The 21,788-nt window shown below is 41.0% G+C and overlaps 1 protein-coding gene across 13 annotated transcripts in view; it reads left to right on the forward strand.

The window, feature by feature from the left end:
* Positions 1–21,788, forward strand: part of ARID1B (AT-rich interaction domain 1B) — a 437,005-nt gene that overhangs the window by 103,557 nt on the left and 311,660 nt on the right. For all 13 annotated transcript variants that reach the window (XR_013534646.1, XM_035297021.3, XM_035297024.3 and 10 more), the window contains exon 3: positions 21,592–21,741. Coding sequence is in view for 12 of the 13 variants with exons in the window: in XM_035297021.3 (XP_035152912.2) it covers positions 21,592–21,741 (150 nt within the window). In the remaining variant the exon portion in view is untranslated. The remainder of the gene's footprint in view (positions 1–21,591; positions 21,742–21,788) is intronic.

A 21,788-nucleotide genomic window follows, 5' to 3' on the forward strand; every position in this document is an offset into this window, starting at 1 on the left:
CACACACTCGGAGCCTCTTCCAAAGGACTGAGATGCATACTAGGGTATTTGGTTCTGCGAGGGCTGATTTGGCATTTTGTATTCTTGTTCTGTCTACTTGTGTTGTTTAATGTTGTAACATCTCTCTGGTTGACTGAAGCCATATGTCATTCAAATGGAACCTGTGCTTTGGCATTGGCCTGACAGTCACTCAGCTGTGGAGTACAGCAATAAAAATTAGGAAAACTGTATCTGTTCATTGGACCAGTGGAATTTACAAGCACTTTCGTGGCTGTGCCCCACACTCTACACTCTGGCAAATGAGAGTACTGTAAATTAAGCCTTTGCCCTTTTTCCCTCTGTGAATTGCATATTTGTTTCTCACTTGCAAATTGCTGTAGAAGCCAGATAGAGGAGTACTTTAAAAAATTGTAACAATGGAAAATCTGTTTTGGGAATGAATTGCCTCAAAACAAGTACTAAAAGAGGTGTTCTAGTGGATTATTTGTCACATCACACTAAACACTTCTGCAAACCCTTAAGAATTTTATTTTAGGGGCCAGGTACGGTGGCTCGTGCCTGTAATCCCAGCAGTTTGGGAGGCTAGGGTGGGCGGATCATGAGGTCAGGAGTTCGAGACAAGGCTGGCCAGTATGGTGAAACCCCGCCTCTACTAAAAATACAAAAATTGTTCAGGTGTGTTGGTGTTGGTGTGCGCCTGTAGTCCCAGCTGCTCGGGAGGCTGAGGCACAAGGATTGCTTGAACCCAGGAGGCGGAGGTTGCAGACAGCCAAGATTGTGCCACTGCACTCCAGCCTGGGTGACAAAGTGAGACTTAGTCTCAAAAAAAAAAAAGAAATTTTATCAGTATAGGGTAGTTTTTCTGTTATAGGAACCAGAGGGTTTATATCAGTGTTTTTGTAAAGTCACCTCCTGCTGGGAGTTAAGATATAAACATATGACGTGTGTATATACATGCAGTGTGCACACACGTATGTGTAAGCTTAGCCTTCCTGTGTTTTAGACTAGTGATCTTTCACATATAGCAGGAAAGCCAAGAGTCAATTCTTTCATGATGGTGGGAGAAAAGCGAAGCAAAAACTGCAATAAACAAAATCTCAAACCCTCTCTGCAGCAGCAGATGGCAAACAGTGATCAGAGGAGAAGGATCCTCCCAGCATCAGAAGATTTCCGAAGTCTCTTCCAATAGGGGCTGAGGGCTTCTGGGAGCCCAGATATCCCCCGACAGTGTACGTGAGGTGTGAGGTGGAGGCCAGGTGGCAAGAGAGTGCAGGCTAATGTCTGAGAAGCCTGGGAAGAAAAAGAGATTTTCTGGGGGAGAGAGACATCTTGGAATGAGCAAATGACCATGTCATTTAGTAGAGAGGGTCAAAGGAAAAGAGGGATGTGGTGGGAGAGAGAAGGGAGGAGCTGGAAAATGGAATGCCGGTAGCAATAGGAGAGAGAGAGAAAAATAGGGAGAATGTTCCATGACTGTGTTAGAGGCAAAAGCTTACTACAAGGCATTTCTATGATGGTAGATAAGATGATGTAGTGTTTAAAGTGTCAAACCTAAGGCTCTGTATAGAGTAAGAAACAATTATTTAAATTTATTACATAATTTTGCATAAGAAAAACACACATTGATGGCTTTTGGTGGATGGTAGTTATTAAGCTTTTATTATTTTAGGAAATACTTGTTAGTTTTGTATGGTGAACAAACATTTTAAGTTGAAAACTGTTTGCATAGTCATTTTTCCGTGTTTCTTATGTGTCTGTGTTTATTAGACCAGCATAATTTATAAGCACTCTTGTGGCTGCCATGTAGAGAAAAAGAAGGCTGAAGAGAAGGGTTTAGAAGTCTGTACTGGTCTGGTGAGCTTGATAGTAGGTTAGAAGGGTGTTTCAAATGCAGTGACAGTGACAGGGTGTTGCCTTGGGCCTGTAGGAGTTTTGAAAGCTCTGCCAGGTGAGTTGGCCCAAGTTAGGCCTCCCCCTTCTCCTGAGTTGCGGCTCTGTGGCCCGGAACAGCCTCTCTGGGAGCCACTCTTGGAACCTGAGAAAGCTGATTTCTGTTAATTAGGGCTCACTCAGGCAGTCACGATTTGGTACTAAGAGAGCCTGAAGTTGCTCTTCTGGACCCAAATAGGGGTCTAGTATATGGTATTTGAAATTTTAGATGTACCAGATTTGAAATTCTGGCATACTGTATTTGGAGAAATTACATAATTTCTACTACTTTCTGTTTTCAAAGCTTTGGAAAATAGGCTCTGTGCTTACACTGTTTAAAAAAAATATAACATGTATGCACACATCTGTGTATATATAATGTCACATGTAATACCGTTAGCTTCTCTCAGTGTCTGTGCAGATGGCATATTGTCCTCAGTTTTGCATCATTCCTTCTCAGAGCCTGAGGACTGCACCGGTTCCCATGCCTCGATGCCGGGCTACTTTCAACACCTGTTGCTGGAATTTGAGTCTTTAGTGATACATACTGGTGGATCGCCAGTGCTCCTGTCCCCATTGTGGGGAAGCAGTCATAGCAGTAATTCCAAATGGTAGATATTCCTTAAACATTGCCTCACAATTTGGGGCTGCAGTGTTCGATTTTGGGCGGCAGCAAGTTTAACTTCCTCCCCATGGCTTATTTGGGTTACTATGGTGAAGGCGTGTTCTTGACTAAGAATGTGAGCAAGCACCCTAAAGGCAAGTGCGGTGTGGGGGAACCCTAATGCTTACATATGCACAGTTGGTATTTGAGAACTAGAACTCATTCTCTCGGGTGGTAACACACATACTTCTGTTTTATAATTAAATGTACTAATTTATTTCAGAGTCGAGCATTCATATAGCCAGTTTTTTTTTTTATATAAGCATCTAGCATAGCATGGTCCTGGGAATTAACGAAATTCTGCCCCATCACTGCTCATCCTGTCCTGAATTATTCTTCTTTTCCTTAATGTGTTCCTTTCTTCCTCAGCCGGGTTGCAGCCGTTCAACAGATTTTACTCCCTTTTCTCTTCTCTGCTGGTTGAAAGTGAGTCCTCCTTCTCAGCCTCAGTCCCAGTGGAGCAGCAGTTCTCATGTTTTGGAACCCATTTCCCCCAACTCCTCGGGCAGAGTTGACCGGCTTTCCTTTCTGCTGTGCTTCTTTGGTACCCCTCAGAATCTTCCTGTTCGCTGCTGTGCTCCCTCTCTTCTGCTAGAGGCTGTTTTTGAGCAGAGATTCTGCCTTATTCATATTTGTACCATCTACAGGGCCTGGGATGATTCTGTGGGCACCTAATCATTGCACAGTAAAGTATCAGTCAACACGTGTGATAGAATGGAAAACACAGAGATGTTTGAAATCCATTTGGGAAAACAAAGCCTAGCTGCAGATACCAGCTGTAAGGGTGCCTTGCCTTGCCTTGTTCTTTCATTGCTGTGGTCTCTTTCAATCGGGAGACCAGATACATAGCACGGTTTCCATCACCCATCGGCCACATGCTCTTCAGACATTTCTCTCTGAAAGGAACTGATTCTACACATTTTTTGTAGGATTGTTATGGAGGTAAATGAGATCATCTGTGTGAAGATAGTTTAAAAAGTTTAAAAGTATTTTGTATAAAGTCTTGCTATTGACGTGAGTGCTCGTTTTGGGAGCGGGGAGGTGATATCAATGAAAACATTTTATAATGACATCTGTCTGATAGTTATTTTGTAAATCATTTTGTAGTACACAGGGCTGATTAGTTTTATATTGTATTTTTGTGGTTAGGAGCTTTTATGTTGAGACCTCAGGGAAGAGAATGAAGTAAGGTTATAATAAAATCTTACAAGGGGAACCCCCCCAAAAAGGGGAGAGTTCACTGGCTTAATTTCTGCATTTTCTAAGGGTATACCCTGAATGAACACAACTGCCTTGGGTTTCCTCTGGCCTCCCTGGGAGTTGCGGTCAGGGAGTATTTGTGCTCCTTTAGGCTCCTTATGCTGACAGCATCTTACTCCATGGCTCTCTCCCTGCATCAGTCTTCCTCATCAGCTTGCAGTTTCTCAATTATCCATTAACCATCTTTATTCTTGGTAGCATTATTGTAAATTTGGGATGCTAGTTATAATTTCTTCTGATTATTTCTCCCAGAGCGATTATTTGCCCAATAGTCAAATAAACCTGGCAAAGAGCTCATTGCTAGGGGGACTCCCGAGTCACTCCAGGGATGTGGTGCTCTCAGAGCTCCTAGAGTTGGGGTCCTCCACTCTGGACAAATAGATTGCCTTGTCTTTGTGACATTTTACTTTTCTTCTTTGGGGGTCTGTGTGGAAATCATAGCCCTTCCTTTTCCTTCTCCTTTCTCTTCTTTACTTCTCTGAGCTTCACTTCCTTCTCTTCTGGCCCTGCCGCCTCTGAGTGCCATGTCTTCCATGCTTCCCTCTCCAGCGTGAGCCTGACACACACCAGCCCCAGCACTTGTCCCATGTTCCATAGCATGACCTCATTCTCCCGTCCTCACCTTGGGACTGTCACCTGGCTGGCTCCAGCCCCATCTCTTCACCTTTCCTTGCTTTGACTCTTGATGTCTTCTGAGCGTTGCCGCTCCTCGGGCTGGCAGCTGCTGGGGGCAGGCTGATACCTGTTCTGCTGGTGTTTGCCTTCCTCGTGAGCGGGCGTTTCCTGCTGACCTGCTCTGGCTCGTCAGCCTGCTCGGAACAGCAGTAAGTTCTCTCTCTTTCTCCGGCAATGGCGTTTTGTGTCCACAACAGCTGTGGGTCAGGGGAGAGGCATTTCAAAAACCAGAATCCCTGGACCCTGATTTATTCTGATACAGTATCACTTGGAACTGTTTTCCTAGAGATTCTCTGGGAAAAAACTCCTGCCCTAATGCAGTGTTTTCTAAACTGTTGATCATGACTCTTTAATGGGAGCAAGGAAGTAATATATTAGGCTGCAACTGGAAATGTTTTTAATGGAAGGAATTTGATATAAAGAATAGAAAATACAAATGTAGCACATGCATTGAGTGTCCTATGTGTTCACGGTTTTGATATAAAATATGTTTCTTCCTCTGAGTTGGAGTCAAAACATTTGATAGTCATTACTCTAATTTTTGGTATTTTTTAAGCTCCTTTGATTCTCTCTCCCTTTTTCCTTCTAATGATAATTTAAGAAAAAAAAATTTTTTTTGTAGTTCAGATAAAGTAGATTTAGAACACGGTCTATTTCCAGGACAACCTAATGAAAAACTGAAACCACACCTAAGTGATTTGCCGGTTGCTCAACAGGTCTTCCCATTCCATGCAGGTCTCCGCCTCCTAAGCAGTGTGCCTTCCCAGTAAAGCTCCAGCAGGTAAGGGTAAGGCAGCCACCTGGAGGGCGTTCCATCCAGGAGGATTAGGAGGTGTGTAAGGATGGAGCGCCCAAACCTGGCAGGTGGTTTGTCCTGGATGCTGCACAGACACCACGTGGGGTAGTCACAGTCAGCTAAGGGGGTGGCCGTGGTGTTTCTAGCATTATCAGGTTACCACTAGTTTGGGGAGTGAAGTGTGCTGGAAAAAGGTTCTGAGATTCAAGAGGCACCGAATGCCCAGATACTAGTGTTGCTAATTCTTTTTTCTGGCAGTAAGAAATAGCTGTAAGTTTTAAATGATTGTGAGTGATTATTGAATGTAGTGTCTCTGGTCAGAAAATATTGTCATTTTTCCCAATTCTTCATACCTTGTCTTGAGCTCAGAGAAATCTTTCCTGATTTTAGGAAGTGTTGCTGCTGGGATAAACTTTGACTGTTCTTGTAAAAAACATTTTTGAGGCCGGGCGCGGTGGCTCACGCCTGTAATCCCAGCACTTTGGGAGGCCGAGGTGGGTGGATCACGAGGTCAAGAGATCGAGACCATCCTGGTCAACATGGTGAAACCCCGTCTCTACTAAAAATACAAAAAATTAGCTGGGCATGGTGGCGCGTGCCTGTAATCCCAGCTACTCAGGAGGCTGAGGCAGGAGAATTGCCTGAACCCAGGAGGGAGGTTGCGGTGAGCCGAGATCGGGCCATTGCACTCCAGCCTGGGTAACAAGAGCGAAACTCCGTCTCAAAAAAAAAAACAAAAAAACATTTTTGAAAGGAAACTAAATATGTCAAATGAATAGTTAGAAATCATGTTTCCCCCATGCCATGTACGGTGTATCTTTTAAAATTCAAGGATGTATTAAAGTGAAACTCTTTGTAGGATACTGTTTGAAAACTGGCTTTACCTTCTAATGGTAATATAGCTAAAATAAAGTAGAATTGGCATATGATCTAATTTCAGAACTAAAATATTTTGACCCAATTATCCTTATATGTCACTGGATTTTGAAGGGTTCTATCTTAGGACAGGTATTTATACCAGTTAATGTCCAAAACAGTAAAATGGCTTCACTGAAGTCTATTGACTTAACCTCAGAAGTGCTTAGAAGGGACAATCGGAATATATCCATGCTGAAGTATTGTTTTGAGGAGGGTAATTATGAGTTTATGATTATTTATTTATTTTCAAAATGTGTAGTTTAGGATGCCTGATTTTAATGTTTTGTAAGTATGAAACGAGGAGACCATGGGAGTGACACATTTAATTTGCTGAAAATTCTGCGTTCAGTAAGTCCTCCTCCCTTTCCACTGCCTGCCCCTGGGTGTCTTTCTGTTACTGATTTAAAAATGTCAACACCCTCTTATTTTTTTCTGACCAATCTTTTGGGACTGTTTGGTACATGTTCCACCTGATGAACTTTTAAAAGTTGCAGATGGTTTTCCTCAAGGGAAATAACTGAATTGTCTTCTTTTTATATAAACATTTACTTTGAAATATGTTGATATTTCAAGGATTTTGATATTTCAAAGCATCATCTCTTCATATTGCCACAACTGTAAAATGGAGTTTCTGTTTAACCTATTGCCCAGTATCACAAGTTTGTCATGTAAGTTAAATTTATGTGCTAAATGACTCACAACGAAGCCTCCCCTTCCCACTTGTGCCTTGAAGGTACTGCGTCTGCGTTGATAGAAATTTTGTATCCTAATATTGTGCAGGTTGAGTATCCTTCATCTGAAAATTCGACATTAGAAATGCACCAAAATCCTAAACTTTTTGAGTATTGATGTGATGCTCAGAGGAGATGCCTATTGGAGCCCCCAAGATTTTAAACTTGTGGATTAGGGTTGCTCAGCAAGCAATTTTGGATATCTCAAAGTTTGAAAAAGCTTGAAGTCTGAGACACTTCTGATCCCAAGCAGTTCAGATAAGGGGCACCCTACCCATACTTTCTAAATTAATCTCAACTACACAGATTTTACAATTTTTGTTTTGTTTTGTTTTGAGATAGAGTTTTGTTTTTGTCGCCCGGACTGGAGTGCAATGGTGTGATCTCGGCTTACTGCAACCTCTGCCTCCTGGGTTGAAGTGATTCTCCTGCCTCAGCCTCTGGAGTAGCTGGGGATTACAAGCACCTGCCACCATGGCTGGCTAACAATTCTAATTTTTTTTTTTTGAGATGGAGTTTTGCTCTTGTTGCCCAGGCTGGAGTGCAATGGTGCAGTCTCAGCTCACTGCAACCTCCACCTTCCAGGTTCAAGCAATTTTTTTGCCTCAGCCTCCCAAGTAGCTGAGACTACAGGTGTGTGCCACCACGACCAGCTAATTTTTGTGTTTTTAGTAGGGACAGGGGGCTTCACCATGTTGACCAGGAAGGTCTTGATCGCTTGACCTCATGATCCACCTGCCTCAGCCTCCCAAAGTGCTGAGATTACAGGCGTGAGCCACTGTGCCTGGCAACAATTTTAGTTTTTAAAACTTAAAGAAGTGTGTGTGCATTTCTCATTTGCAGCCTTTCTGCCTCGTTCCAGCTTCTTTTCCCACTCCTGCTGGCTATCTTGTGTTCTCTGGGCTCCCTGTGCCTGCCCCTGTCCTGCTCTCCTGGAACACAGCATGGCCTTCAAAGTGTCCTTCTCCCTCTTGTCCTAGTCTGAGTGGCTGCTTGCCTCCTCCACCTTTCACTTCCATTTAATGACTGAGCCTTGTGGGAGAGTGGAGCGAGTACTTTCGTTTGTGACTATTGGGTGAAATTGTGCATGTTTCCTAATCCTTGACCGTAGCAAGAACAGAGTTGAAACAGTGGCCTTTCAAAGTCTTTTCCAGTTCTAGAAGTGTATGATAAAGTAGTTCATAATGTGTAACTATGCCGAGCCTTCCAAGGGGGGAGGGAATGGATACATATTTTTTCATTTAAAACAATAGCTCATTGATCCAGTGATATGTGGACTGTGTACTGGATATATTTTTGAGCATCTCCTCATCCCTCCCCTTGCCCCAGCTCAAACTATGATCCAGGGAACAAAATGCAAGGAGTCAGTTTTTGAACCACTGATATGCTTATGTGTTCCACTGATCCTACCTTTGCACATGGAATTTAGGGGAGGAATCACTGCTTTGTGAAATGGTAGGCTGGTGGTAGCAGCATCTTCTAATGTAGAAAGATTTCTTTATTTATAAGCCCACTGTTCATTTATTATGTGTGCATTCTGAAACTCAGGGAGGGGACAAAAGACTCATGCTCATTGAAAGCCTGTCCCGTCTCACATCGTAGGGATGAAGCCCCAGCCTCCTCTCTGTGTCAGCATGTAGCCTCTGCTCAGGAGAGCAGTGGGTGCCTTAACGTACCAATGCTGGCTCTTCCCACGGGACTGTCTGGTCATGGATTCTGCAGTCTACATGATTCTCAAAATCTCGGAGCAAGAAATTGAAGAGCCAAGTTGGGTTTTGGCCAGTCTGTGGAGAAGTTGGACCCTTGCATGATTACCATTGCTGTTACTTTTCTTCATTGCTGTGCTTTTCACCATATACGTTATTTAAATTTTGGGGTAGATAGATTAATGAGTAAATTTTCTCCCTGAAAAGTATCCTCATGGAACACTTAGACTGTATCTTTCTAAAGGATGATGCTTTAAATTAATTCAGTTTTTTAATTTTCATTTTTGAGGGGCTTGGAGTTTTCTTCCATTTTCATTAGTTATAAAAATCATTTTGAGGGGGACCAGAAGAGAAAAAGGATACAGAAAGGCTTTGGAAGCACCCACCCTCCCACACTTTCAGAGAGTGGGCTTTTGACTGATGACAACAATGCAACCACATAATCTCACCTCACCCCCAATTCTTTCCTTAGAGAAAAAAGAAGAAACAATTTCAAGGGCTATATTTAAAACCCACACACAAATGAGTAACTTACTTATGTATATCATCAAGTACTCGGTCCCCAGGCTAGAAAGTGGCCTGCAGTGAAAGGTCTCATTCCTCCTGTTCCCCAACAGGGCTCCCCTTCCAAACTGGAAGATACCAGCTGCTTGTCTGTCTGTTGACTCTTTTAAAATTCTAGTCCTCTTCTGGTAAATCCTATTTTCTGTACCCTGCCCCCACCCCCTAGTTATCTCAAAGAGAACAGTCTCTTTTCAATCAGGCATTCCCTGCACATGTTCCAGTCATGCGGTTACAAAGTTGACATTGCAGCCTCAGCAAAGGTTATCTCTTTAAAATTTTCTGAAATTCCCCTTTGGCACATTCATTTTGGCAGCTGGGTTTATATAGGAAAGTGGTAAAGCTCTTGGCTTCTCTTTTTGTGCTTTATAAAAATAGAAATCTCTGGCCAGAAGGGCAGATAAGCAAGAAGCTCCTCTGTAATTCCCATCAGTTCTGCTTCCCGAGTGTTTTGTGTTTTACACTGTAGTAAATGGTGTCCTCACCATGTGCTTGTGGACCAAGTGGGTGGTTTATAAAAACACGAACATACTGTAGCCTGACACTTATTTTAAAGTCTTATTAGAAAACCCTGCTGTTCTAACATGTGTGTGAAGTACTGTTAGACTGTTTTGACTTTTGCTTTTGTAATCCTTTTGCATTAAAAGAAATGGAAACAACTCAAAGATTATATTCACGGATTCAAAATTACCAGTTACAGTTTGGGCAATAGTATAAAAAGAAAGAGGGAGAATCCAAATTGCTTTGCAGTGAGATGTTTTCATTACTGAATAAATGATACCACGTGTATGCTTTCTTGGGACAGCATTTTCTGGGATGGAAACAACCAAATCCCTGTGAGGCAAGGCAGCTCAGGCCTTTTTATTTTCAAGCAGCTTTTTCTAGGAAAATGTTGCTTCTGTGAGCAGAGTTGACCCATTTATTACTATAGATTGCCTTCTGAGCCCTTTGTTTCTGTATATCCTGTGACCTTCACAGTAACAGAGTTTTATGAAGTCATGTTGATGCATTTCCATATTATGATTCTCTCATTTAAAATTGACTGTATATATTTTTTATGGAAAATATTTATTTTATTTTATTTTAAAATGCAAATATTGGTACCCTAGGTATCAAAGCTTCCACATTAAAAGTGAGTGTGGCTCTTTTTACTGTTAAAAATTCTTTCCTTTTTACTATTATTATATCAATAAGGGATACAAGCTTATAGGTGAATTTTTCACGCTGTGACGGTTTAGGGAAAACCACATTTTAAAGTATCAGCTCTGTTTCCTTCAAGAATAGGTAGTATGAATCCTTTTGCTCTTACACAACCCTCCTGCCATACCAAGTTTATATATACTGGAAATAGGTTATCTTTTTAAGCTATTTTACAGTAAGATTTATCATCCCTTGTATTAAATGCATGCTATTCTCTCTCAAGCTGTGGATTTTTTCCTGATATTATTCTATTTTGTCAAAAAATACACTGTAGACTTTATAGATCTGTGGTATCGAATACCCTCGATTGAATCCTCAGGAAGAAAGTGTTTTAAAGTGTGTAATTAGGGCACTTGAGCATTAAACTACAATTATACACTTGTGTGTTAATTTTGTGTACAGTAAGACTTTAGTTCAACACTGGTTGTAAATGAGAGGAAGCATTTTACTACCAGTGAATGCCTGCATTTTATGAATACTTAAATAAAATCTCCTCTAATTGGCTGACCTGGAAAGAAAGGTGAAAACATCTGAAGTCCGGTGGGAGAGGAGAATACAAAATGTGTACTAGAGATTTCTTTTTAAAGGTTCCTGAAAAAGTGATCTCACTCTTGTGTACAGCCATGCTTGCTGTGCCTTCGGGATCATTTCTGCTATTTTAGCTGCTGTTTCATAATAAAAGCGAACAGAGTGCAAGCAGTTTAGATGGGCCAAGGAAAAGAGTCAAGGGACAGAGTGGCATAGACAGTTGTTGGCAAGGAATTTTTGGTATGTTAAAAAAAAAAGGCTTTGGGCTGATATAATTGACTTTGTTGGTTGATCATATATTTGTTAATCAAATTCTGTGTACAAGAGTTAGGCAGCACTCCTTGAAGCTTGAGGGAGTTAATTTTAGGAAAACTAAAGGATGTACCACTTTGCAAAGTAGCTAATAATGTGGCAGAACTGGTTACCCTAAAGAGATAGCCTGTACTGGAAATATAAATTAATTTAAGAAGTGTATAAATAAATTCATGGAAAATAGATTTATAATGGTTATTAAGAGGAAATAAAGGCTGTTCAGGACATATCTCTGACTTCTGGAAATTGAGGTCATGAGAGGCACTACCATTTAGTTCCCACAGCTATACAGAGTATGCACTCTGCAGAACACTGGTCTGACCTACTATTCACTTAAGCTGTGATTTGCTAAATATAGAGCAGTTGAACTTAGAATAAGCAGTGAAATTTTGTAGGCAATTAATAATTGTAAAGAAATCCAAGAGGGATTTTATGTGTATGTCTTTATAATCTTACATTGTGTGTACCCTTTTAAGTTTCAGAAAAAAATTTGTCACAAAAAAGACTTGTTACTGATAAAAAACGAGAACTTTTCAGTGTTTCCCAAATCAAAAAAGGGTAAATCTGTTTTATCATATCATAATGGGGAGGGTTAAATTATCTCAGATGTGTTGGCTTCAGCCTGTTAAAAACTGGCAATGTTTATGCCCCAGAAGTTATCTGTTAGGAAGGAACCAGGGCACAGGCAAAAATGTAGCGGACTCCAGAGCAGCATGAGAGCCACAGACCCCGTTTGTGAGTGTACGTGGTCAGCTAGCCCATTCTGCAGTGTGAAACACTGCTCGACTGACTCTTTCCTCTACTTGGCCAACTTCTTTCTCATCCCGGGTCGTCGTCTTACCGTTACTCAGGGAAGCTAGATAGAATTGGAAGGAACTTGAGCTTTAGTGTACAGTGCATACAGTAAGCGCTCAATATACATTTGTTGACTGTCTCATTTTTCAATGGTGAAAGACAAATTTCGGGAAATTGCGAATTTTTTTTTCTTAGATAAGCCTAAGGACAAGATTTATTTTTCTTCTTAAAATAAGAAAGGTTGGGGGGAAGGCACCTAAGTTGTTTAGAAGTCTCATCTGGGAACTTAGCTTAAGGGACTGTGGAATGTCGAGCAGTTGTAAGATCTTGACCTTGTAAACTTTATTTATTACCTTCTAGCACATTATTTTTGATTGGACACGTTTATATAATAAAATTTCCTTGTGCAATTGGTTCAGCCATGCATCAGCTTAGCATCTGAATTTCTTGCTGTGGGGAATTTTCAGTCCGTCTCTTATGCATGAAAAATGGTGTTTGATCTTCCTGTGAAATCAGGAGCCAGCAGGATTTGCCACATGTGAATGGAGCTGTTGTGGACTTCAGATTTTTCTTCTGCTTTTTGCCTTCCCATTTTGTAGAATTTACCTGGAGGGGTTCAAATCTATGATGAAAACCAAACATAAAAATTAAGGAGCTGTCTTCTGTTAAAGATAAATTGTTATAATATACTTTTTGCTAACTCTTAGAAAGACAACAGCAGTAAATAATCCTAAATTTCATTTTGCTCTAGCTTCATGAAAAACAGAGTTGGTTTAAGGAGTGATTTTGGCATATATTCTTTGAGGCTGTTAATTCTTTATATGTATACCACACACACATTTTCAATTTCAAAAATAACATTATGCTATGTAGGTTTTTGTAACCTGCTACCTTTAAACCTCACTTCAATAATATATGAACAGAACTTTTTGTTATTAAGTATAATGTAAAATGAGAATTGTTATTTTTAATGGCTCTATGTATTTTATTGACGCTTTCCCCACCTTACCTCTGCTTTTTCTGCCAGCCCCCCAGCCCCAGTCCCCCCAAACCAATCTCCTGTTGACGGCCATTTAAACGTTTAGGCTGTTTCCCTATTTTTGAATGGAGCTGCAGTGAACTACTTGCTACACATATCTTTGCACACTTGTTTCATACTTTTTCTTAAGATAAATTCCCAAAAGTAGAATTTTGGGTTAAAGGAACAGTGTCTATACATGTTGTGACTTACCTTACACATTTGACTTTGTATACTCACTATGATTTTTTCAGTTTGCCCAATTGCTCAGTAATATTTTGGATTATGTAAAATGAAACATGAAAACTCACTGATAAGCATCTAGGAGCAGTCATTAATTATAAAATAGAAAATTTTACATATAGGTCAAAATAAGGAAGAATGATTTAACCATAAATGTTAAAAATGTGTGTTATAGAATGATAAAAATGGAGACGAGCAGTTTAGACTTCTGTATGAAGTATGTGTACATATTCCACCAATATTTTCAAGCTGTTATTAATATCCATGAAAATGCCTAAATCTTAAGTGTACGACTGAGTTTTGACAATTATGTACATCTAGGATACCACCATGCTAATTAGAGTATTTCCATCACTCCTAGAAAATTCCCTCCTATTTCTTCCAGCCAGTCCCCATATTTCACAATCATTGTTATATTTTTGTCGCAATAAATTGATTTTGCCTGATTTTGAACTTTATGCAAACAGATGGTACAGTGTGTTAAGAATGTATACAGTTAATATAGTTCTTTTCAAAAAATAGTTCCTGATGGATGTGTAAATACCAAACTGTACTTCTTAAAACAAAAAGCTCTAAGCTGATGTGAAAATTGTATAGAATAAGAACAATAAGTCTTTCAAAAGAATAAAACTGGACTCTTTGCCTTACACCATATGTTAAAATCAACTCATAATCTATTATAGACCTAAGTTTGTAAGAGCTTAAACAAAGCTATAAAACTCTTAAAACAGGGGAAAAGTTTGGCCCTGGATTTGGTAATTATTCCTTGGATATGACACCAAAAGCATAGGTAACAAAAGAAAGGACAGAGAAGTTGGACAAAGTTTTAAAAACTTTTGAGCATCAAAAGATACTATCAAGATAGTGAAAGGGTATAAGCCATCGAATAGGAGAAAATATTTGCAAATCATATATCTGATAAGGGATTAATGTATGTGTAACATACAAACAACAAAACAACTCAGTTAAAAAATGGCAAAGGACTTGAATAAACGTTTTTCTAAAGAAGATATATACATGGCCAAAGAGCACGTGAAAAGTTACTCAACAGCACTTAACATTAGAGAAATGCAAATTCACAATGAGTGTGTTTTCACTTCACACCCAATATTAGTACAACTGATACTTAATATGAAGAAAAACCTGGAAAATACCAAGTGCTGTCAAGGATATGGAGACCTTGGAACCCTTGTGTACTGTTGGTGGGAATGTAAAATGGTGCAGCCACTGTGAAAAACAGTATGATAGTTCTCAAAAAATTAAGCATAGAAATACTGTATACTCCAGCAATTCCACTGCTGGGACTATTCCCAAAGAAGTAAAAGCAACGATTCAACCAGATATTTGTAAACCCATATTCAGAGCAGCATTTTTCACAATACCTGACAGTTGAAAACAACCCAGTGTTTATCCATGGGTGAATGGATAAACAATTATGCCATATTCAGTGGCCTTAGAAAGGAATGCAACATGATACACCCACAACATGGATGAACCTTGAATACATTATGCTAAGTCAGACACAAAATAAGCCAGACACAAAAGAACAAATACTGTGTGATTCCACCTATATGACATAACGAGACTGACCAATTCATAGAGCCAGAGAGTATAATAGTCCTTACCGGGGGTTGGGATGGGGAACAGAATGTGGAGTTAATATTTCCGGAACACAGAGTTTCAGTTTCGGATGATGAAATTCTGGATTGGTGGTCATGGTTGTCCAGCAGTGTGAATGTGCTTACACGTCATTGAACTGTGTATTTAAAATGGTTAGAACGGTCAATTTTGTGTATATTTTAGCACAGTAATAAGAGGTCTTTAGACATTGAAGATAAGGAGAAAGGTGCTCATTCCATCACATAGTACAGAAGTAGCATGTGAGAATTCAGCAGTGGGGAGTTTCACCACATTCAATATGTCACTGTTAAGTTTAGGACAATGCCAAGTCTCTCTTTTCTTCATAGATGTTTTCCTCCAAAAGGAGAGACAAACTGATAATGTAACATAAGAGATTGAGCTGTGCAGATACCAGATCCATAATAGAAACTGGGGTCTGTTTTAGTATCAGAACTTCAAAGCTCACATCAAGGAGGTTCTAATATCTGTTCCAGTGTCTTTCTGTGCTTTCCTAGATACAGAACTGGACTGAACTATAATTTAGCTCAAGGCAGCAGCTCTTACTGTTTCCATTGACAGTGGTGTGTGATTCTAGGAGGTTCAGTCAGCAGGCATTCACTGAGCTCTTAGGACTGGCCAGGCATGCTGAATAAATCAGCACAGGCCTCCCCTGTGCAGTGGACAGACCAGTGGTGTGGCAGTGTTCAGTGGTCAAACAAGTGAGAAATCTTGGATGTAAAGGTGGACAGCTTTCCTAACTTTTTAAGGGATTTCACATATCCTTTAATGTGCTAATGTGGTATGTTTTCTTTTTACAGTATATTTATTTCTCATACTTTTTGTAGAACTCATTTCTGTGCAATATTCTATAGAATCAGTGTTGCTCGTAGGATCCATAGGGAAGTCAGTGACCATTAGTTTCCATAGGGAAATGCTGGCATAAAGTTCTGGTCTGTTAGAGGTTCCCCAACCTGCAGGACACTTCCTTCCCGTGGGAGGAGACCATAATGAAGGCTTCCGACTGGTCCTGTCATGAATGCTCTCGTGGCTTGTGAGGAGCGGGACAGCTGCTCAGACACCAGAAGTCAGAAGAGCTATGGCCTAGAGCATCCTAGGTGAAAGGCCTGGGAGTGGTTGGGGCAACTGGTCTTGTAGTCAGGGACGTGGCCTCTGAGCTGAGTCTCTTTTTGTGGAAGGACACCTCCTGGGGTGTCTCCTCCTGCGCTGTGTGTGTGCTTGGTCTTCCCAGGCTGCCTCTTTTTGGGAGGAGGTCAAATGGGGTGGAAGCAAAATATGGTGGAGTGGGAAAATTGTGAAATAATTTAGGCATACAGAAAAGTACAGAAGCAGATATAACAGAGACGCTTGTGTGATTACACATAGTGTATATTCAGGTGTTAACATTTTACCCTATTTGCTTCACATCTTTCTTATTATAAAGGAACAAAGCAAGGCTGAAGCCACTCCCATCATCCCCATTCCTTTTCAATGCATGTTTTTGTACTTTTGCTATATGTGTGTTTATAAACAGTATACGCTGGCCGGGTGCGGTGGCTCAAGCCTGTAATCTCAGCACTTTGGGAGGCCGAGGCGGGTGGATCACGAGGTCAGTAGATCAAGACCATCCTGGCCAACATGGTGAAACCCCGTCTCTACTAAAAGTACAAAAAAATTAGCTGGGCATGGTAGCGAACACCTGTAGTCCCAGCTACTGAGGAGACTGAGGCAGTAGAATTGCTTGAACCCAGGAGGCAGAGATTGCAGTGAGCCAAGATTGTATCATTGCACTACAACCTAGGCAACAGTGTAAGATTCCGTCCCCCCCCCCCAAAAAAAAGTATATGCTAATATCTTGTGTTTTAAAATTTTATACAAATGGTGTGATACTGCATTAACTTTTTGTTGCTTTCTTTTTAAACTCAACATTATGTTTTTTAGGTTTGAACCATTTTGATATGTGGTGTCTTACGTCTTCCTTTTTAACTACTATATAGATTTAATTGTGTGCCTTTAACTTTTCCCATTTACCTTCTGTCCTAGAGTTAGATTTTGTCCTCTTCTATCAATTGTATTAGACAGGACTGCATTGACTGTCCTTCCTGGAACATGTGTGTTTCATGGGTATATACTTACAAGGTGCATGGCTGGGTCATGGGGTCAGTGTACCTTTAAACCTAGTAGGAAACTGCTCTCTAAAACTTCGTTAGAAGGAAAAGGGGAGAGAGGATTAACGTTGAACATTTTATTAATTTTGGAAAATAAGCAAAAAGTTCAAGGTATGGTGAAATGAAAAATGTATCCTGACCCTGTACATGTAACATGATACAGAAATGTGAAGGGTAATACTTGTGTCCTTTATTGGGGTAATTTCCTAAAATCGATACTTTAAGTGAATCCTTTTTAGCTACAAATTTTTTGTTGTGTGTGTTCATGTCTTAAAGTTCTTTATTTAGAAATGAGTGAAACATCCTCCTCCCCCCCTCCTCCCCCCTCCTCCTCCTTCTCCTCCTCCTTCTCTTTCTTCTTCATTATTGTTATTATTATTATTTGAGATGGAGTCTTGCTCTGTCACCCAGACTGGAGTGCAATGGTGCAGTCTTGGCTCACTGCAACCTCCGCCTCCCAGGTTCAAACGGTTTTCCTGCCTCAGCCTCCCAAGTAGCTGGGATTACAGGTGCGTGCCACCACACCTGGCTAATTTTTGTATTTTTAGTAGACATGGGGTTTCACCATGTTGCCTAGGCTGATTTCAAACTACTGACCTCAGGTGATCTGCCTTCCTTGACCTCTCGAAGTGCTGGCATTACAGGCGTGAGCCACTGAGCTCAGCCAGGTTCTTACTTTTAAATAACAAATGGAAACATTCTGATCTGAGGGTTTTTGTTTGTTTGTTTTGTGCTATCTCCATTTAGTCCAGTTTCACAGTTTTTAAAAATATATATTATTTGAACTGTGCTGAAGGCGCAGAGTACATGCTGGACCGTCAGGACTTGTGTGGGCCAGTGGTTTATGGCCAAGGACACTATGCTGTTACTGTACTGTTCAGTGGCTGTAGATGAAGCTGAACATGTGTGTCAGATTTGGGTGGTTTAGGAGATTTCCATATTATAATGTGTTCCTTGATTCATTGAAATGTTTCATGTAATAATAGCTTGCTTTAGTAATCATTGAACAGTATTCATCATTCAGCAGATGTTTGTTGATGGTGAGATCCTCTTCCAGGATCTTGTATTCTAGTGATGAGGACAGACAGTAAACATGTGAACACCTAGTTAAGTGTTTCACTACGCAACGAAATCAGCCTTCCCCATGGTAAGAACAGGTTGGTCAGGGCACTAGAAGGACCGTGGTTGAGGTCAGGCTGAGGAGGGAAGGGGGCCACCTGAGCTACCAGCTCTGTCCCAAGTTCCCAGCACCTGCCGGCTGGCACTCAGTAACTGTTGATTGCATGTCACTTGCATGCAATGGTCTGGTGATATTAGTTATCCTGCATGTGGTTAAGAACTAAAAGATTTTAAAACTCTCAGCAGCCAGAATAGGCCTTGCAAACGTTGGGATAGTGAAGCTCATGTGCTTTCCTCATGGATCAGTCCTCTGGGCCCTCATTATGTGGGCAGTGGGTGTGGGTGTCTTGGTCCTCAGCACATTAGAAGCCTAACTGGGTTTGGGTGGGGAGTGAGCTTGAGTGGTGAGTGCTGTCGGAATGCCCTGATGACCTGTGAGGACAGGGACAGCTGTTCACACACCAAAACTCAGGACCTGTGGTCAGCAGCAGCAGAAGGCTCTGGGGCCTTCCATGAGGCCTTCTGCTTGTGGGGGCTGCTTGTGGGGCAGCCTGTGGACTTGTGTTTCATAATACTATTAGTTTCAAAAGTCTGAACAGCATATAGTAGATCTTTGAGAGCCTTGCATCTGAATGCATTAACACAAAAACAATAATGATCAGTAAAGAATTAGACTTTAGGACGGGCGCAGTGGCTCACACCTGTAATCCCAACACTTTGGGAGGGCGAGGCAGGTAGATCACCTGATATTGGGAGTTTGAGACCAGCCTGACCAGCATGGAGAAACCCCGTCTCTACTAAAACTACAAAATTAGCAGGGCATGGTGGCGCATGCCTGTAATCCCAGCTACTCGGAGGGCTGAGGCAGGAGAATGGCTTGAACCCGGGAGGTAGAGATTGTGGTGAGTTGAGATCACACCATTGCACTCCATCCTGGGCAACAAGAGTGAAACTCTGTCTCAAAAAAATAAAGCATTAGACTACAGCACCAGTCAGCTTCGGTATTCTATTGAACAATTGGGTTTTAAAGGTAATACTTAAGAAATAATATTTTACAGAGCACACTACAACTTGTAGCTTAATGAGTCAAAATGGCACCTGTATAAACTTCCAGGTGGGACTGGGCACAGTGTCTGTATGACTTAGGAAAGCAGTACTGTTAGACAGTTGAAGATGTAAGGTGGAGTCATGTGATTGATCATATTCACACAACTCATGTGCAATGGGAATTGGACTTAGAGCCCATGTATTTGGAACCCAAAGATTCTTTGGGTAAACTAGAGCTGAGGAATCTATCCCGTCATGGCTCCCACTGAAGGACAGCTGACTGGGTCCAGTTGGTTGGCACTGGGCCCTCTGTGCTGTTAAAGGTTTCCTCAGCCCAGGCTCACAGCAGGTGGGGTGCCGGTGAAGTTGGTCCTAAATGGATGAATGAGCTGTGTGTCTAAAAGGACAGCATATTGGTTTTAATTGTGGAGGACCATATTTGAGGGTACCCAGGCAGATGTTTGGGGTGGTCTCCTCTCTAGTTTGCTCAGTTCTGTAGCGGTTGCTCCACTGAAGATTTCCTCTGCGCCCACCTGTCCTCCTTGCCCCACACCCTGTGCCCAAACTTTCTGGAGCTGGACTAGGTAGTAAAATATTCGAGTTGTTTTGTGGCTGCTCTAGCGTTAGTAGGTTCCTGCAATCTGTCCTGTTGTCTTGCTTAGAAAACAGCGCCCCTTCCCCAAACAACACTTCCATATTGTGTGTGAGGGTTTCTGTAACCAGAAAGTCAACATATTAAAGCGCAATTCATAGGGGAGTTGCTGGCTGTGTTGACTGAGCTTTACAGTCATTTTAACACTGGCAGAAGTGTTATCCTAACTGCTTCAAATCAAACTGCAAAGATGCTTGTGTGAAATATAGTATTAGATATCAAATCAAACATATGGGTGTTGAACGGGAGGATGTGTGTTGTAGTGGTATATGGTATTCTAGCATGTGGAGTTGTATTTTATGGAAATTCGTTGGCTTGGCTTATGGCAGGGACATACATTCATTATGAGATATCAAGCTGTAAAATAAATAAAAGCAAAAAATTCAACTGTGCTGTTAAATGGCTTTCAATGCAGACTTTGCTGCTCCAGCAACTTAGACTCTGTGTGATGAGAGGCACTGTGAGCCATTGTGGTCACATTTATTCTCATCCTCTTTGGTGGGTCTTGAAAATAATCTGGATTGGATTGAAAGAAATAGGAACTTGAACATTTTCATTTTTCCCCTTTTACCATTGTATATGTTAGGAATTACTGCGCTGATTTTTGTTAGAGGCTAAATGTTTTACTCTTTACATCTTTACCATTTCATCTTTTTCCTCATTCAGTGTTTCTGCAGCAGATTTGGGTTTTGAGTGTGTACCTGGTACTCCTCATGAATTTCTGAAGTGTGTGTGCTGTTGGGGCTCAAGTTCTTGAAGTTCTCCAGGGGACCATATTGTGGTGTTAAACGAAAAGACTTTGCCTTTCTTGTCTATAGAATGCCTGTTGCTGTCCTGATATCTTGTTTTTCTTTTCCTTTCCTGCTCTCTCTTGAAATTATAGAAAAAGGCAATCGATTTCTCATTTAAAAAAATTTAAGGTCCTATCCATGGTATATTTATTGCATGAGGAAAGATTTTCCTCTGAACAACGCTTTCAGGCATTTTTAGGCTTATGTAAATTAGAGATGGAGAAGATTGATTGAGGCCATTTTTGTCTATACCTCTGGTATTTATACTGTGGTACATCTTGTGTTACATTGTTACCTGCTTTATCAACTAAGAAAATGGCATCCTTAGCAAAAATGGTAAATAGAATTAGTAATGTAACGCGTACATCTGCCGTAAATGCAGTTGGTATATTCTGACTCTTTTGTTCTGAACTTAGAAACAAACATACACCATAATAAAGCACACAAACCACAAGCTTCTCATAAAATATTAGTGAGTTAACTTGGACTGTTTGAGTTCATTTTAATTGTCACTGTTGCGTGGGAATAGATGTAATGTGATGCTTCTCTTTTTAAGCAGACGCTATTTTAAAATGTCACTATTAAGTACTTCCTCCCCCCCTTCATCTTTGATATATCAGTAGTTTATATCTGATAGAATATGATGGTTTTTAAAGGCAAAGTCAGATTGCCTTCTGACTTCATTGATAGCATGTGAATAGAAAGCAGCATGCCAATTTGTCTAATGAAGAGAGGATTAAAAATACTGAGTTCAGTTGCTTAGCTGAGAACCCCCTTCATGTTGCTGAATTGAAACCATATTTGATTTCATTTAATTGCACATTTTGACTTTCTCATTTGCTTTGCTTGACTTTTTGACAGATGCCACCTCAGTATGGACAGCAAGGTGTGAGTGGTTACTGCCAACAGGGCCAACAGCCATATTACAGCCAGCAGCCGCAGCCCCCGCACCTCCCGCCCCAGGCGCAGTATCTGCCGTCCCAGTCCCAGCAGAGGTACCAGCCGCAGCAGGTGAGCACGGCGCACTGTCCCGCGGGGTCCTGTTTTCTCCTCCAAGG

Source organism: Callithrix jacchus, chromosome 4 (assembly GCF_049354715.1).
Source record: "Callithrix jacchus isolate 240 chromosome 4, calJac240_pri, whole genome shotgun sequence".
In the NCBI taxonomy this organism is placed as follows: Eukaryota; Metazoa; Chordata; class Mammalia; order Primates; family Cebidae; genus Callithrix; species Callithrix jacchus.